The sequence below is a fragment of the Crocodylus porosus genome, unplaced genomic scaffold (genome assembly GCF_001723895.1).
Source record: "Crocodylus porosus isolate Cpor-Errol unplaced genomic scaffold, CroPor_comp1, whole genome shotgun sequence".
Taxonomy (NCBI): domain Eukaryota; kingdom Metazoa; phylum Chordata; order Crocodylia; family Crocodylidae; genus Crocodylus; species Crocodylus porosus.
This window is the reverse complement of record NW_017728929.1, coordinates 8,953,006-8,971,898: the sequence shown is the minus strand read 5'-3', so window position 1 is coordinate 8,971,898 and position 18,893 is coordinate 8,953,006. Positions and strand designations below refer to the sequence as shown.

At 42.9% G+C, this 18,893-nt stretch overlaps 1 protein-coding gene across 1 annotated transcript in view; it reads right to left on the bottom strand.

Moving 5' to 3' along the window:
- UBXN7 (UBX domain protein 7) overlaps positions 1–18,893 on the bottom strand; it is a 39,262-nt gene that overhangs the window by 9,922 nt on the left and 10,447 nt on the right. Inside the window, exons 4-9 of the mRNA XM_019542992.1 lie at positions 16,322–16,387; positions 14,008–14,120; positions 4,329–4,475; positions 3,870–3,960; positions 2,463–2,590; positions 614–1,007 (exon numbers count right to left, since the gene is read on the bottom strand). Coding sequence (XP_019398537.1) covers positions 614–1,007; positions 2,463–2,590; positions 3,870–3,960; positions 4,329–4,475; positions 14,008–14,120; positions 16,322–16,387 — 939 coding nt within the window. The remainder of the gene's footprint in view (positions 1–613; positions 1,008–2,462; positions 2,591–3,869; positions 3,961–4,328; positions 4,476–14,007; positions 14,121–16,321; positions 16,388–18,893) is intronic.

Sequence of the window (18,893 nt, the reverse complement as noted above, 5' to 3'; positions counted from 1 at the left end):
GAATACATATAAAGGTCTTAAAAGGTGACTTTCAAAGCTTTTTCTGTTTGATCCTTGTGAGCCATGAAGATGACTTTCCATTACTCATTAAAAAGAAAAAAAAAGAAAAATCACAAAGATGGGGAGTTTGACAACAAAAATTAAAAATAGTGCCCCTCCCACCCTTGCAGTCCTATGGAAAAGCCATTCCTTCCTATCATACTTTTCATTTACATGTTTGTCTTAGTGATGTGCTACACTACTGCCTCTGTGTGAAGGAAACCTGTTCTGGCCTAGAGAAATTTGCACATGTCTGCTTTAGCATAGATCCAATGTCAACAAGCCATGTGGAAATGAAGCTGGGCCTGTACCACCATGATTTAGCTGACCCCCTGGTAGAACCCTCACTGTACACATCTACACTGCATCATGGCAAGTTTCCCCAACAAAAACCATTCCACAGACCAACAATTACTCAGGGGGTTGTGAAAAATGCTGCTGAGGGTGGAAGGCTCTATTCAAATGGGCGACTTCAAGAAGAGATAACTATGGAAAGAAAGGATAGTTTTAAAAAACAAGACGGTCAGAAAAATGTAAAGCCTTTGCATCACCATCAAAAAATGGCAAAACTCACCATTCACATCTAGTCCCTCTACAGAACTTTCTGGCTTGTCACCTGACTCCTCCACGATCCCAGCATGGAGGCAGGGCAAAACTCTGTGGTTTGATGTTGTCCCAGGATCAGTCCTTGCAGGAAGCTCAGGCTGGGGCCTCCGGCTCTCTTCTTTTTTGTATCCCAGGTCCTTGTGGGGAGACTTCCTAGACTTGGCAGGATTCTCTGACTCCTCCTCTTCCTCTGAGCCACAAACAGAAATAAACTCCTCGCTTCCTGAGAAAAGCTCAGATTCAGATTCCTCATCTGATCGGTTTTCTTGTTTGCCCTGGGAGGAATCAAAATGCGTCTCCTGCAGGGAGGCCCGGATGGCAGCTTCCAGCTGGCTGTCCTCACTAGCATCAATGAGGCTCTCCTGTCCAACACCACCATAATACAAAAACAAACAAACAAACAAACCTGACTCAGCAAATATTTCCAGCAGCACATACCCAAAAACAAGGGGACTTTAACAAAGGATTCAGGGGTGATGTTTAACAGAAGTCTAACAATTAAATGAAGCGGAAGGTCAGTTACAATATTCAGCACTTAATATTTCTCTCTTTAGAGAAACATTCTGCTCCAAAAGCAAGATTTCCTCTCTTGTATACACTGGCACAATGCTGAAATTGGGTTATGGTCTGGTTCTCGTAACCCATTCACTACCAACTGGCAGATCTTGATTTCCATGTGGCAACTACAGTATACTAAAAAACTACAAGAAATACGGTACCATGTAATGCTTTAAAATTTCAAAGCACTAATAAACAATGTACAGTTGTCTTGCCAACACGCAAAACCCAACTGTGAGCTAATGAATTTGTTAATTCTACCTGACTTTCCAGATAAAAAAAAAGCACTTTCTAGATGATTGGCTCTACAGTATTAATTTACAAGTTTGATGTAAATTAACCTATGAACAAGGAAAAAAATGGAAAAAATACAAAACTACTGCATAAGAGAGAGAGATGCTTTGGTTTTTATTTGTCTAATTACTTGTAAAAAGCTCTTGAAACCCAAGGAATCCAGATTTGGGCTATGATTACAAAGAAACCATTACTGCTTAATAAGAATAACAGAGCTTCACTATTGGGAAAGAAAAATGGTGAGACCTGTACTTGGGGGAGCACCACATCTATTCAATTTAGATGAGCGAATCTAAGTATGAAATTAGGCATTCTACATATTTCTTAGATTCATCTCCAGTACAGAAATGCCCAGCAGCTCCTAACATGTGCTGCATGATATTCAAATCAAGAAAAATATTAAAAGCAGTTGTCTTAGGATCACTGCACTCTAGAAAACAGTACGAAGTGTCAAGGCAAGACTACCCCCCCCCCCCTTTTTTTTGGCCAATCCTTCCAAGAATCCAACCCCACCAGTCTGTATTTTCTACCTGAAAGTGTGTGTTCAAGGCTATATACCAATGAAAGTCGCAAATTCGATCAGCAGGAGCATAAGCATTTAAACTCTCCAATACTGAGAGAGAAATACAGAAGATTCTTGCTAACCTTGATGCTTTGTAATTTATATCCAAGAACAGAAGCCTCTCACTACTATATTCAGGACAGTTTTCACAACATAGAGCTCTAGCAGAGCTCAGATTTCTATGCCTATTTCATTAATGAATGCTGCAGAGTATAAATTATTGAACAAAAGTACTTGTCAAAAAGGTGAGCAAGTACATTTTCTGATGCATCATTTCTGCAGCTGCTGCGTTTTCAACAGTTAATTCAGAAGTCAATTTGTACTGATGTCCCATTCAGTGATGTACCCAGGCACATGCCAATTTCTCCTCTTTCTACAACCCCACAAAGGTCTTATAACTTACAGAGCGAGAACATTTTTGGGGAGGGCTGGTAGAATGTCCATCCAGTTGTCCATGCTCACCCAGGAACCCAGTCACTTGGTCCAAGAAAGAAGATACATCCAGTTGGTGCCACTCCACTAATTTCTGGCCTATTAGAATACAGAGTAATATGGAACATCACTTAATGAAGGGGCCCTCAAATTATGGTTTAGCCTCCAGGACCAAAATTTTAAAACACAAAATTTTCTTAGTGTCATAATGGTTCTCTTTAATGATCTGGCAAAAAGAGGCAATTACGGATTTATAGAGGATTATTTTAGAATTTAAAAAAATAGTCAGGTCTTACTAAAGCTTGCGTGTAATGGGCCTCAAGGACAAATGAAGGGAAGGAGGAAAACCAGAGTCTGATACCTATCAACTCCAGCACTAAATTTTCAATTGTGGCTCTTCTAATTCTGAAGTGAAAAATTATGTTTGAAAAGTCTCAGATAGTTACAGTCCACTTAGATGAACAAAGAATCTTAAATAAATTGCAATAAATGTCCTCTGGAGGGAGCTTAAGATAAAGTATTGCTAAAATTTATACCTCATTACTTAAAGGTTAGGACAGCTATTTAACTTCAGTAACACAGAGATTCTTTCAGCATCAAAAGCAGCAAGTAGTCTTGGCATTCATTTTATAAATCCGTAATTCAGAGTTTGGAGCTGAGGATCAGGCCATCAATTTAGCAGGAATGATGCATGGGGGATTGGGTGGCAGGGAGAAATTAAAAACAGGGTGAATTCAAAAAGGAGCTATAAAAAAAGGGAATAATATTGTCCAACATTCCAAAGTGTGACAAAAGCAAACTTAGTGTGTGAAACCTACACCAGTGCCTGAAAATTAAGACTATAATTCCTGACCCTTCTGATGGCAATTAGCATGCTATTATGACATGACTCCTGGATGTCAGTGTGGAAACTAAGATCATGAAACTGAAAAACCCCTGAATTTACCATGTTACTGTTCAAGCAGGGAGAAATTAAAGTAGCAAATTGAGAGGACAACTACTGAAAGTGAACTGATTTTTATTTCACTACCAAATAATGTGACATTTTTAGTTTCATACCATAAAAAGTGAATATATAAAGATAATCTTTTAAAATAATTCTTATTTTTGACACTAGGTGGTACCAATTTTGTCAAAAGTTTGTTTAGAAATCTAGATTGTAATGCTTGATAAAAACTTAAAGATGATTTGAAATAAGAATGCCTTTAAGGGTCACAGTACCTCTGAGAGAAACTGCTGCTGTTTGCGAACAGGTTTAAATATTATAAGAGAACACATACATTTCAACACATATTAAATAGCACAGTCATGTATCAGTAAACCTAAACATTCCATCTTGTAGGTCTTATGTACTGCAGGTGACTGGGCCTTATCTTACCTGTCCTGGGATCCAGGATGGAGACATAAGGGAAGTCTGACAGTTTATAAAATTGTATGTACCTCTGCCCTTCCTCGCTGTCATGATACACCTACAGAATATCACATTGGAAAAGTGTCAGAGCTTCAAAGTACAATATGCAACTTTATTTTATAATGTACTTTACATTTTGTAAGTGCACAAGTCTAATTTCCTTGCCAAATATTTAATAGGTGGATTTTTAGGTCAGATAGGTCAAAATGTCAGCGATAAAGATCTGGACCCACTTAAAAGAGCTCTTTTAGCTTTTTGTGCTAACAGGCAATCATCCCGTAATCTGAACTCTGGAACTAGCTTCTTTTAGCAGTTAATTAAAAAGCATTAATTAGCATAGATTTATTCCAAAAGCCCATTTTTCCTTCCACTACTACCTTCAATCAATTTTGTTGCTTAGAGGAAGGATCTCATTAACCTTCTCACCTGCCAAAATATGAAATGTTCCCGGATAATGTTTTTCACTGCCTCATTGCTCCAGACATCACGGTTAAGACACTGACATGCAAAGTCCTGCACATTCTGGATGTTAATCATGAGCCATTTGTTCTGCATTTGTCCACATTCTTTGGCCTGAAAGAGGAGAAAACAACTACATTAGCCTTTCAGTTTTAAGTGAACAGAAACAATGCCAGCAATGATCATTAAGGGCTTCTACTCATGTCAGGCTTCAGTAAAACCCCTTCTCAGTGGAAAGGAACAGGACTAGCAAAAGCCATCCAATAAAGAGCCTGGCAAACAGAGGCCAGTTCTAGAAGACCTGTTTAGCCACAATTTCAAATTGGTTGAATTTAAAAAGAAACAAAAACAAATACAAAACAAAACAGAAAAAATACTTGAGTGAACTTCATTGCTGGATTTCAACAAGACTAGCAGAGCAGGGCAGGGATAAGAGGTAATTCTCAGAGCAAAAGACTGAAGGTGGAAACGATTCTGAATTAAGTATTTTTTCAGGAAAAAAAAAAAATAAGAGTGGAGTGAATCACACTGACCCGACAGCTGAGGAAAGACCTAGGCACTCTAGAGGCAAACTTGTGGGAGCTTTTCCTAAGTAGGCTAAAACTACTGATTGAGGAGTTGTATAAATAAATAGCCCCCTTTTGGCTACATTTTCTAGCTGTATTTTTATACTCTATTTGGGTGTGACTACCAAACTGGAAGTCACTTCCTGATGCTCATTCAATATGCAAGTTGGGGGAAAATGGGAAGGTTTGAAGTTGCAGGAAGAGATCTTACTGGTTTGAGTCACAAAGCTGGCATTGTCTGATTGGTTGGTTGCAAGTTAATGGTAGGAGTTTGATCAAGAATGTAATTCTGATCGCTGAATTGTCATACCTGTTGAAAAAAAGAGGGCTATATCAAAAGTATGAATGCTCATATCTCTCGGACAGACTGGAAATTGTGTATGGACTTCTTAAAAAAATAAATAAAAGGAGATTTACTTACATGAGTTTGCACCAACTGCACCACTCATGAAGGGGGTAGATGGGAAGCAAATCCAAGGATTTAAGATATTCCACCAGGTTTTATAGTTTTCCCTTCAAAATTTAAAATTCCACTTTAAAAGTGAAAACTTAATCTTATAGACCTTACAGTCATTCCTGTCAATGGAGGTATAGACTTAAAACCTCACTGTTACTGTTCTAATACCAATATTTAATGCAATTGCCAATTAAATGTTAGGCCGTATAGGTACTAAGGAAAGCTACTGCAAGTCCTTATTGTACAGAGGACCTCAGTTTAAGTACCCAGGTGGTAAAATTACTTTTCATAGTCAGGTGACCCACCAACTGCGACCTGACTTTCTGTTGACTTGGAATGACATTACAGATAAATAAAACACAGGTGTGGAATATGCAAGTATGTGGGTTACTATAAGAAGCACTTCAGTACTTGTCTTCAAAGTGCTCCAAAGTTCATTAATCAATCCGTAACACCCCTATGACAAAGGCATCTTTTTAAATAGATTGGGAAAAAAGGCAGAAGGGTACTGACGTAAGTAGCCCAATTTTTCCAAGATGTTCATTGGCTCTAAAAAGGAACCTCTCATTTAAGAGCCTAAAGATAAATCTGGATGCTTATTCTTAGGCAATCAACTGAAAACAAATCAGTCCAAATGATTTGCCCAAGGCTAAGTTGGGAATTTGTAACAGTACGTATGGCTGCATCAAAACACTCTGGAGACCTCAGCCCTTTGATCCAACCTAACCTACTCCAGGGGGAAAAAAAGAAGGCATTAGCTCAAACAGTCTCTTCCATCAGCAGAATTCCTCCTGTACTGCTGGTAGAAGTAAACAACTGAATTTATTCCAACTGAAAAAATTTGGGGGTGGGGGGGTGGGGGTGGTCTTTTACCTCCTACATTTGCCAGTACTTTAGCCAGTTTAACTCTTCCCCATGAAAGACTTCGCTCCTATAAACATCTGTGAGCAAGAATATAAAAACATCCCACACAAGAAGAAATCCATAGACTGGAGGGGGAAGGGCTATGGCCAGGTGTCATACCTGAAGCTACTTACATTATTACTTAAGGGGACAGAATATATATAATCTAAAGGTTCTTGCCACTACCCGCATTCATATATAGCCATGTATGCACATGGTTGTGAACTATTATAAAGTTCTCTTTTTAAAGATTTTATAAGGTTTTATTCTGAAAAGTTACTACACTCCTTAAGTCCAAATGGCTATCTTTATAGTGCATTTGGAAACATATCTGCTGATTTCACTAATAAAAAATGTTTTTCCTGCTTCCTTACTTCTTCACTCAATGCTGAGTGACCTATAGATTCTAATTCTTCCTGCACATCAAAATAATTACCAACACAAAAGAGATCAGGAAAGATTTTTTTTTCCATTGTGCCATCAGAGGCTGTTTCCTAAACATGACTCCTGTCACTGCATAAAAAGGGAATAAAAAGCTACTGCTGGAGATAGTGCGGTGTTGTTCCTCCTTGATTAGTTATGATTTAAAGAAAACCCATTTGGGCTCCTGTGAAATGCCTGGACAACCATGAGCCAGCACCACATACCCTGTGGTCGACAGACCAGTTTGGAACTGGTTTACCACATTTCCTCAAGTTCTATCTGTGCAACTGATTAAGGCAACTTATACAGTGCATCTCTGATCCTGCCTTCAGCCTGACTTTAGACTAAAATGGCTAACTACTAGGGGTGTGCAAAGTGGGTCCTATTGGATTCGGATTTGGCCTGAATCAGGGACAATGATTCAATTTGTTCATTCAGATCACTGTCCCCAATTCAATTCGGCCAAATCTGAATCTGAAGATTCAATACTGATTCAGAGAATCAGCAATTCAGCCACAGACACAGCTTTAAATGTTTTTTCTACATACCTTGAGGTACCAGTACAGCTGGTGAATGCTGCGATGCTGGGGCACATGGAGCACCCCATAGGACTGTGGGGGGGGCTCTCCACTTGCTCAGCAGCAAACCTAGAAGTGGACTAAAACTACTTCTGGTCCGCTTGTGGGTCCGCTGGGGAGCCCCCTGCACCTCCCCCTCCCCAACTCGGCAAACTGGCTGGAGGGGGATACTAGGTACCACCCCCCCGGACCCAGAAGGCACCAGTCACCGAGCCATGGGAGCATGGGGGTGCCCCCTGGCACACTCCATGGCAGACCCGGAAGTGCTTCTGGTCTATTTCCGGGTCTGCTGCTGAGCATACTGGGGAGCCCCCTGCACTTCTGTGGGACACTCCATGCACTCCAGCATTCACAAGCCACCTGCTACCTAGAGGTATGTAGAAAAAACATTTAAAGCTGTGCCTATGTCCGAATCGCTGACCCTTTCCGAATTGATTTGGAGAGATTAAAGGGCCCTCCGATTCGATTTGGATTCGGAGAGTCAACCACTAAATCAGGCCAAATCTCTGCTGAATCAAATCAGGGACCAAAACTTCGCACAGCCCTAACTACCTCTTTTTGCTCATACAAAGATGATGGGGGTTGCACAAGCAGTGAGGTTTTGAAGTCAAACTAGGCTCTTATTTACTATTAGTCGTGTGAAAGGAAGAATATGCCCAAATTTGCCTTTAGAGCTCGCAGCTAGGAAACACCCTTATAATACTAAAACTGAGCAGCACATTTCATACGGACACAGTGACATCAAACTCTGAAGAAATTAAGTAAAAATATTGCTGTAAAGAAGAAACACACTGAAGATACAGCTGAATATTTTACTCATTAAAAGTTAGTGCTAGGTACAGTATGAATAGTTGTTTACACACGCATAATAAACACACCTGAAATGTGATAGCCACATTTCTAGTTATGTATCCTGTACAAATACTGTAAAATATGCCTAGCAGGAAAGTAGGAGGGGGCAGGAGGGAGGGGGTGAAGAGGACAGAGGTATGACATGTGAGATCACACTTTTGGCACGAGAACAAAACCAATTTCCCACTTGTGACCTTCTGTGGGAACATTATTCCCTTTTGCTCCTTAAGGAACACATGCTCACCATTTACCATTTCTGATCCGGGCTGGCCCCCTTCTAACTTCACTATTTTCACTTTGCACATTTACCTTTCTCTCCTTCAATTATTCTACAGTAAAGCCTACCCTAAAATTCCACATTTTACTTCTGATCTATATTGTTACCCCAGCTAGATGCTTAAGTGTTGTGCATATTTAAGTGTTGGCTCATGCCTTATTTATTCCAGTGGGGCCAACCTTTTTGACATGTGTGCCACAAATTAGCCCTGCCCTGTCCCTAAGTGTCACTTTGATCCACATCCCTTGCTCAATCTGTTGCCCTGCTTTCTGCTCTAAGTCCTATGTTTCCTGCCTGATCTGCTGCTCTACTTTTTGCTCGATTCTCTGTGCTCCCTACCCAATTTGCTGCTTTACTTCTTTCTTCCTGCCCAATCTGCTGCAATGCTGCCTGTCCCTTCCCTAACTTGCCATGTGCCACAAACAGAAGCAACCCATGCCCCTTGGAGCAACTGTGGCACAGATGGCCCACCTCCGCAGGAAGAAATTGGCTGCAAAGTCAATTATTCATGTGTCAAGAAATGCCAGTTAAAAGTAGCATGCCCAATCTTAACTCCACATCCTTGCATCTTTGACATACAGTCTAATCCCATACTGTTCTCAAAATACACACTTTTCCTAACTTCTTGAAAGAAATGCATGTTAAAGCAGTAATGTCTTAGTGCTTTTAGGTACTTTTGAATGACATTTCTTAAGTGTGAGGGATTTTTTCAAAGAAGAAATTTTCCAGCTTACAGATGAACAAAGTGCCCGAGGCAGACCACACTTCTATTAACATACTGCAGGACTTTGAGAGTTTGAATCCACCAGACTTTTCAGTCATGATAACCCAGTCATTTTCAATATAAACCACAATTTAGGCTACTGAACAATGCTGGAAAATTTCAACCCCAAATGATACAGAACATAAACAGACTAGAAAGGCTTGTGCAACCTTTACTACAATGGATATAGCCACTCCAGTGATAATTTGTGTAATGACACAGAATTGTATGGCACGTTATAGGTAGAAAGCTGGTCCCTCCAAGAAGCTTAGAATCCAATACACAAACGTTTGTTTAAACAAAAAGCTGGCATCAAGATACAAGGGCATGAAAGGGATAAGCAGCTGATAAAATTCGTAAATATTTTTGGATGCAAGAATTTTGACACATAACCTTAGAACTGCCAGAGACAGACAAGATTTTGTAAACAGAATGCTTGAGTTGCAGCTACCCAGGGACAAGTTCTAAAGAGGGATCTCTAAAAGATCTGTGATTGCTAAGTGCAGAGATGATTGTTCCAAGCAAAGCAGCAACCTACAAAGGTAGCGTTACAAGTGAAGATGGAAAAAGATATATGAAGAGGGTAAAAACCATCCACTGACAGAAGAGCGATGAATTTCTGGAGGTGAGAAAACTGAGGATATATGCTACAGTAGCGACTAGGGGCACTAGCTAGAGACCCTCAGGGACCTCACTGGGCTAGGAGCCGAAACAAATAAAATATGGTCTCCATCAACAAAAAGCTTAAATCTAATCTTTATTACAAGACATTTGCGTCACTAAGACAGCAGAATGAGATGTAAGAGAGAGAGAGAGAGAGAGTCACATCACAAATGAGAAGAAGCACAAACTTTGAGACCTGACCAGAGGCCCACTCATCTAGCCTTAGGGCTTCAGTAGCCAAGCCCTGGAAGAAACTGATGAACTCAATGGATGATTGATCTTCAAGACCAATTGAGAACAAGCTACATACAAATTCAGTGAAGATAGAACTGTGAGGAGGGAGCGAGCTGGTGTCAAGAGCCAGATGAAGAATGAGATTTTAACAGGTCTTATAGTCTTGGCTAGGAAGGTAAACATATTGACAGCAATGTTAATGGAGCACAAGGATTAACAAGACGGGAATGAAAAGTGAATCAATAGAAGTAATAGCAACAGATTACATGCCCAGGGAACTCAGGGGGAAGAGGTAATTAGGGTAGTAGCCAGAAGGTGAAATACAAATATTTTTTATAGAAAAATGTTTGTCATAACACTATCATCATATTCATGTAACACACAGGCATTTAAGTGTTAAAGCAGCGCAGGTATTAAATTGCTGAAAGGAGCCTTGTGTACAAGGATATAAGAAGAGTTGTCTTCTCATAGGACCAAGCTGATCACAACAGGACTTCCTAACCCAAAATCCAGAATCACTTCTCTGGAACCCCACAGACTTGTTTTAGAGCATGGTCAAATTATGGTAAATCTCTAGTACAGTGGAGCCAGCCTTTTTAGCAGACATGCCATAAATTAGCTCCACACCTTCCTCAAGTGCCACTCTGATCCTGATTTGCCACTGTTTTCTGCTCTTTGCTGTATCTGCTGTGTGCCACACCCACAGAAGCTGTCCGTGCTATTTATGGCAGATGTGCCACAGTTTGGCTACCCCCTACTCCAGTATATGCTTCTGGATAGTGAAAGCCAAAGCTGCTGGTGAAGAATTACAGAAAGCTCTCTCAAAAGTGAGAGAGTGGGCAACAGAGTGGCAGATAAAATTCAGTATTGATAAGTCCAGAGAAATGCACAAGGGGGGAAAAAAAGTAACTATCTAAACAGTCATAGGCTTGGAATGAGCTGTTACGGCAGAAAAAAAATGAGACTTTTGAGTCATTGTGGATGGTTCTTTAAAACCATAAGCTCAATGTTTAATGGAGGTCAAAAAGACCAACGGGACATTAGGAATCATCAAGAAAGGAATTTAAAACTAAACTGTTCTCCCCACCCTGCCATCCTTATGCCCTTATATAATTTCATGGTGCACCTGTACCTTGAGTATTACATGCAGTTCTGGTCATTCACTTAAAAAAGGATACAAAAGAACCAGAAAAGGTAGCAAGAAGGGGAATAAAGATGATCAGGTTATGGAACAATTTCCAAGCATGAGACTGAAAAGGCTGGGACTCTTCAGCTTAGAAACAGAAACAACTGAGAGAAAATAAGTCTATGAAGTCATGAATCGTGTGGAAAAAAGTGAGTATGGAATTATTCATTACATCTGAGAATATGAGAAGTAGGGAGCACATACTGAAATCAGACAGCAGGTTCAACAAAAGGAAGTACCTTTTCAAACACAGTGTATAATTACAAGTGGAACTCACAGTCACAGGATGTTGAGGAGTTCAGTAGTATAAGTGGGTTGGAGGGAAAAAAAAAGCACTAGACAAATTTACAGAGGATAGGTCCATCAAGGGCTACTAAACAAAAGAGTAAAGATGTAGCCTCAGTCTCAGGATATCCTTAAACCTATGACTGCTGGTAACTGGAAAGTTATGACAGAGGACTTATCAATCTACATGTCCAGTTTCTTCTACTTTCTTAAAACATCCACTACTCTGCACCGTCAGGGACAGGATACTGGGCCAAAAGACCTTGGATCTGGCTCAGCACAGCAGTTCTTACCACTTAAACCAGGGGTGGGCAAAATACAGCTCATGAGCCAGATCCAGCCTGCCAAGGGATTTTGTCTGGCCCACAGCAGGTCCTTCAGCCCCACCTGGTCCAGGCACAGGGACAACCCGGAATCACTGGGTGGTGACTAGAGGTGTGCCGATATATCAGTGCCATATTGGACTGGCACCAATAAAAGGAAAATTAATGTTATTGGCTATTGGCTTTTTCTGGCCGATGTAGCCAATAATGTCACCAATAAACAGAACATGTCCTCTAGCCAGGGCTCCTGGATGACACATGCATGTGCGTAGCCACATGCATGCACATGGCTTGGAATGCAGCCAGGCAGTGTGGAGAGCAGTGCCCTGCAAGTAAGTCTGTGGAGGGGAAGACAGATTCAGCCTCCCCACCCCTATGGTAAGGAAGGGAGTGGGGCTGGGGCAGAGGCAGGGGCTGGGGGCACTGGCCAGCCATGGCAGTGAATGGGACCTCGGGCAGAGGCAGGAAGCAGGCCGGAGCTGCAGGCAGTTTTGTCTAGGGTGTGCAGGGTAGGGTGGGGAGGGAAGGGTGGTTCCCCACCACTGCATGCACCACCCAGGATAGGAATGGGGGGTATGTGCCCCCCCACTCCCCCCAGATTTGTACGCAGGGCCAATGTGGGCTGCCCGCTATGGGTTTGAGGCTCTCCGCTCTGCTGCCTTTGCCCCAGGGGCTCCATGCCGGCTGCAAGTTTCCTGCCTGCCCAGCAGCAGTGGTGGCAGCAAGTTGTGCCTCCTGCTGCCACGCAGACAGGGGATGCATGGCTGATGCAGGGGCCCTGGGGCAAAGGCAGCAGAGCAGAGAGGCCTGAGCCCACAGTGAGGAGCCCACATCCACCCTCACCCTGCTCTGGTTAAAACCATCCTTGCACTTAAAAATGGTGGCAGCAGCATTTGAACTAAAGCTCATTTAACAAACTTTAGTTCAAGTGTCCCCACTGCCATTTTTAAAGGCTGGGATGCTGATTTTCTGGATGAGATGCCTGGGGCTCTGTCCCACTCCCTGTCCCGAGTCCCATTCACCACCCTGGCTATGCGGTGCTCCCAGCCCCACTCCCTCCATCACTGGGGGGCCTTGATCTGCTCCCTGCCTCCCCCCCACTCCACAAACTTACCTGCAGGGCGCTGCTCTCCACACTACCTAGATGCATTCCTGTAAATTGGTTATGGGATCAGTATTGGCCGATATGGCTGGTTAATAATCGACTATCGGTATCGGCCAAGTAAATCTTTATCAGTGCAACCCCAGCAGTGACAACATAGGGCTGGGGCTCAGGGTACAGCTGCTATCTACTGCTCCCCACTTGTCCCTGCCTGTGGAACTGGCACCTGTTATAGGGGCATGTGAGGAGCAGATCGTGGCTCTGCCCTGGGCCTCAGCCCTGCACTGTCAGCACCCTGTAATCCCAATCCCAGCTCCAGCCCTGCCTGGCCGTCCTGCTCCTGGATACAGCTCCCTGTTTGTAGCCCCATCCTATCTGCCTGACCAAGACAAGGGCAGAGCCACTTAAGGAGTTTTGGTGAGCTGTTGCAGGGGGAGGGAGGGTGCAGACCTGGCCCGTGACAGCTCACCAGAACTTCTTAAGTGGCCATCTGGCCCAAATAATTGTGTCCCACAGCCTTTTGTTTAGAATAGAGAGTTAACTCTAGAACCTGTAGACACTCCAATCAATTTCTTTTTTTTAGAAATCAAAATAACTGATCTGTAGAATATTTTTTCACTAACACCAGGCAAAGAAATGCAATACAATCTATGCATTCACAGAAGACCTTCAAGCCACAGCATCTGTGCTGAAGGCAAACTAAGTTCTTTCCATCCTGGTCAGCCTTGTTCATGCAGTGAAATTTTTCACTACATCTGTTAGACCGCCACCCTTTAAAAAAAGAGGTAAAAGTTGGCCAGGGAAGCCATCAACTTCACAAATGGAAGTTAGTGGTCCACTCTCTTGTAGCTAGAAGTTAGCCCTCCAATTCATTAGCATGTATTTCTTCATCCAATAACTCAGCCACTGGTATTTAATATGTTTTCTTGCAATGGACCACAATGATACCACAAATCAGTGTGAATACACATGCTAATGTAAGACTTTCAGGTTATGTCCAACTAACACAAATGCTGAAAAAGCTGGACACTTACTGTTTCAAAGCTGCCTTTGTGCATCAGGTCAATAGGAGGCCTGAAGAGGTCTGCAAGGGTAGTGAGTTTCTTATCTATTGCCCCTCCATTCCGCAGCTCCTGCTCCTGTCGAACTGTGCCACCCCCAGAAAAAAGGGAGTTGAGTGAGATGAAATATTAACAACAGTACATTATGTTGCCTTTACCTCCTGAAGCACCAACCTAGTGTGGTGCTTAGAGTTTAAGAATGGGAGCCCAAATGTAGGATTCAAAGTCCATAATAAGGAATGCAAGCAACAGTCCCTATTTTCTGCAACTACCTTTAAATATTTTGACTAATGAAACATTAACATCAGTGGAATTGGTCAGATTAGATACCGATTTAGGAATCTAACTTTAGGCTCCCCCTTGACCTTTTTTTTTTTTTTTTTACATTTTGGCCTACCCCAAAATATTTGTATTTTGATTTTTCTCTGTTCCTTTAAAACTTTCTTGATACCAAAAGGCATCTCGGAGAGAATCAGATATTTCTGTATATTAACAAAATATTCTTTTAGGTTCACATTTGAATTGAATTGAATCCCTTCACTGATGGAACTCAAATACAATAATCTCTGACAAGTCAGGGGTTCTCAAGTCTTCTGTAGTGTGTACCACCTTTTGGGCGCATCTACACATGATGCTATGTTACTGTAGCACATTGCTATGGCGACATAGTGTCCACAGGTCCACGTGACCAGCAGCTACTTTGCTGTAGCAGAGCAGTCCCTGTTATAGTGCGCTGCTATGACAAAGTAGCTGCTAAAAATAACCATGCACCATACATACGCTGCAGTACACGCAATTACTGTGCTGTGCTTTAGTACTTCCAAAAGGAAGTACTAAAGCACAGGGCAGTAATAATGCTGTTGTAGGGCAATGTGTAGATGCGCCCCTTGAGAACGTCTTGTGGCCATCATTTCTCCCAGTCATGATCATACAGACTATGTTCTCTGCCCATTTGCCATCATATAAAAACAGTAATCACAACAACTGCTTATCCTAAATAAGCAAGAGAGAATATTTTATGTTCAACCTCTGGCCTATGGCCCAACTGCAGTCTGCAGAGCCACTGCATCTGACCTATGGGGTCCCTCACAGGTTGAGAAATCTGGCAGAGGGGGAGCAACAGCCATTAATATGGTCACCCTCACGCCTGCTAAATTCTCAAGTTCCAAGCCTTGTGCAGCCAGTCAGAGCCAGGCCACATGACCTTCTGCCCACAGGGCTGTGTTAGGGCCAGGCTATGCCCCTTGCACAAAGGGTGTCTCTCCCTCACAACCCCCAGCAGGGCATGACCACACTCCCTTTCCCCTACAGGCCTGGTCATGTCCCCTTTTGCCCCATGGGGCCAGGTTGGAGCCAACTCACATCTCTCCCTCCCCCATGAGGTCAGGTTGGGGATGAGCCCTCCCCCCAGAACCAAGCCATGCCCCCTTCACCCTCCTGGCATCCCCCCCGGAGCTAGGTTTAGGTTGGGCTACCTCCTGTCCTACTCTGCATGGCTGGATGGTACCTGCTGTACCAGCTCCAGGCACTTGATCAGAACCACCATCCAGCTACAGTCACTTAGAGACTTGCATGTAGGTGAGAGGAGGTAATAGTAATTGGTTAACTGCCTTAATAAAAAAGGTTGTCTGCTGCTAATACAAACTCAGGACTAACCCAGAAATTAAGAATGCCAGAGCAGTGACATGGCCCACAAAAGACATCCATGCCCCCCTCTTCTCATAAAAGAGAGCTCAATTTCTCCAACACACTTTCCCCCTTTCCACACCTCACCACTGGGAGGAAGGGAAAGGAAGGAGGAGAAATGGTTAAATTAGGTTAGGTTATTAAGGTCTTTCTGGACCAGCGTATACTCTTCTCATATCTGTCCAGTACTATGACAGAACACAAAATTTTATTTTATGATAAGATTAGCAAGTACTTGGGATAATGTCTATAATGTATGCTTTATAGTCCAGCATGGCTACAACCTTTATCCCTGATATAATATATGCCAAGCTTTGTATTTTCATGACTTAACCACCTCATAACTTGATCTCAAATTTTTCAAAATTACCACAATACAAATGTACATGAGGAATCAGAAGTTATCAGTAAGTTGTAATGGCAACACTTAAATTAAAGATTAGTAAAGTAGTTTTAGGATAAGTTTGTTATGCGGTAGGCAATAATTTTAATATTAAGCTCTATCTGATGACCAAAACCAACGAACACAGCTAATAGACGATGAAGTTTTATTTCAAAAGAGAAGTTAGAAACCCTACCTTACACATCCACAGACACTTACTGGTTTCTGTTTGAAAATCCCGAAAGCCATCAAATATTGAACGGGCAGGTCTGCGTCTTTTAGGAGCTTAAGAGAAAAAAAAAAAAGTATTTCAGATGTAATTTTAGAGTTAAACTTAAGAACAATGGCATACCACAGATATGTAGTACAAAGTGCTGAAAGTCCAAGGCACAGGTGTGAGAAGTAATATAACTGGTGAAGGATGGGATAACAAAATAAACAGGTAAACGTATACAGTAAAGCTCTGTTATCCAGCATCCCCTGGAATGGGGGATGACAGTTAATCAAATATGCCGCGTCAAGTGCACCATGTGTCTGCGTCAGTGTGCCAGGGGAGAGGGAGGGGGGGCCTCCACACAGGCTATTTTGCCCCAGACTGCAGTCCACAAGGAAGAATCACAACAAGTGGGACTCGGCTTGCAATGGTGAAACTGGAAGTGGGACTTCTGGTTTCACTTTTGCCACTACTCGGAAGATTGACAGATGCTAGTTAGTTGAGCTTTCCAGTTGGTAAAGTGCCAGATAACATGGCTTTTGCTGTAAGTTCCAGATTTCTTCAAATTTCCCACCACATTTGACTTTAGCCCATTCCCTCGCTAGTATTTTTCCTCAAAAGAAATACAAGTTGCTACTGAAAGTTTGGAAAAACTTTCCAATCTGTTTATCCAAGCTGGGTGCTATTCTGCCTATTTGACCACTGCAGTACTTAATGAAGAGTCTCACCACAGTCTTTAACGAATGTGTTCAGGATACTTAAGGCAGGTAAGATGGATTTAGAAAAACCTGTGTGTACTGCATGATCAACAGAGGGAAAAAAAATGTGGATGAAAAATTGCTAAAAGAGATAATTAGCCCCAGGGTATTCCCCAGTTCAGTTCCGCACGGTTCCTTACCCAGAGCCTCTTCCTGGCTGTTGGACTGGGTGGACAATAGCAAGGTTCCTCCATTTGGAGCCAGGCATCACTGTATCTCCAAGGAAGAGCCCTGAATGAGCTCTTTGCAGCTGCCTCTGGACATAAGAAAGAAGGAGGAGAGGCACCATTCCAATTCTCTATCTGGGCCATTCTCTCACACAGTCCTCTGCCATGTTTGGGTAAGGAACTGGGCTGAAGTTATGTGGTACCCATCTAGAGCAGTTGTTTCCAAGTATTTCTGGTTGGTCATGACAAAAAAAAACAACCTACAGAGATTAATTCTGAATTTTCTTGCATCTCTCTCCTAACAATTAAGACAGGAACAAAATGACTTGAAGACAATATTTTCAAGGGAAGTCCAATTGCTGCAGGAGATGTGCAAAGAGCAAAACAAAGTAAATGGGAGGAGAGCACAATATGAATTATACTGAATTAAAGCTTGCTTTTAAAAACCTATCTGCAAGGAGACTGAATGGATGCTCTAATGGACATCTCCCTTGTCTAACATCTATGGAGAAAAGCACATTTGTTCTGTCCCCACCAAGTGATCTGCTCTGTATATAAGTCACATTTTTTCAGACCCAAGTGTTCCAATACAGATTTTGGAGCTTAATTACCAAGTGCGCACAAACCCCTCTCAAATTAGGGACTGCTACAAGAATTAACACTTTTTTGAAGATTAGGTTAATCCTACTTCAGTTTCAGGTAAATGTCTCACATCAAGCATGTTAATCTGAGAACACTGTTCAACATGATCAGATTTCACTAGAAATGTAAATAAATTACCTACAGATTGTTATTTTCTGTTTCAGGCAGATAATTCAAATCTCACTGTCGGGAGATACCCCATGCAAATTCAAACCTAAATCTCTTTACACCTAAATTATGAGTTCTCTGGCGCAGGGACTGTTTTTTGTTATATGCCTGTATAGTGGCTAGAACAATAGGACTCTGAACTAGAGGTGCACTGATACATCGGTCTGATATCGGATCAGCACCGATATAAAGGAAATTGGTTATATTGGAAATCGGCCTGATGTGGCCGATAAATGGCCCATGCACACAGCTGCAGTGCAGCACATAGGCAGCAAGAAACACAGCCTGACAGCATGGAGAGCTGAGTGCAGCTGGTAAGCCTGCTGTGGTGGAAGGGGAGGGGAGAGGGAAGGAGCATGTGGAGGCAGATCAAGGTCCCTGCAGTGAGGGAGGGAGTGGGGCTGGGGCAGGCACTGCCCAGGTGGGGCAGGGCATGGGACAGAGCAGCAGCTCTTCTGGGGGGCACAGAGCAGCTCCCACCACTGCGTGCATCTCTGGAGGGCATGGGGTGAGGGGCCACGTGTCCCCCAGATCTGCGCAGGGTGGGGCAGGTGGCGGCTGTAGGCTGTGGCCAGGGCCACACCAGGCTCTTCCTGGCAGGGGTTGGGCCAGGGCTGCGTTCAGGATGGGTAGTGGCAGCACTAAGAGAGGGGGTTGGGGGTACTATGGTGAATTTTGGGGTGGCTGCAGCCCCCCCACCATGCCCTGCTGCTGCCCGCCCTGAGTGCAGCCCTGGCCCAGCACCCACTGGGCAGAGCCCAGTACAGCCTTGGTCCTGGCCTGCAGCTGTGGCCTGCACTGCCCCACCCTGATCCAGGGGACACCCCCTTCCTCATGCCCTC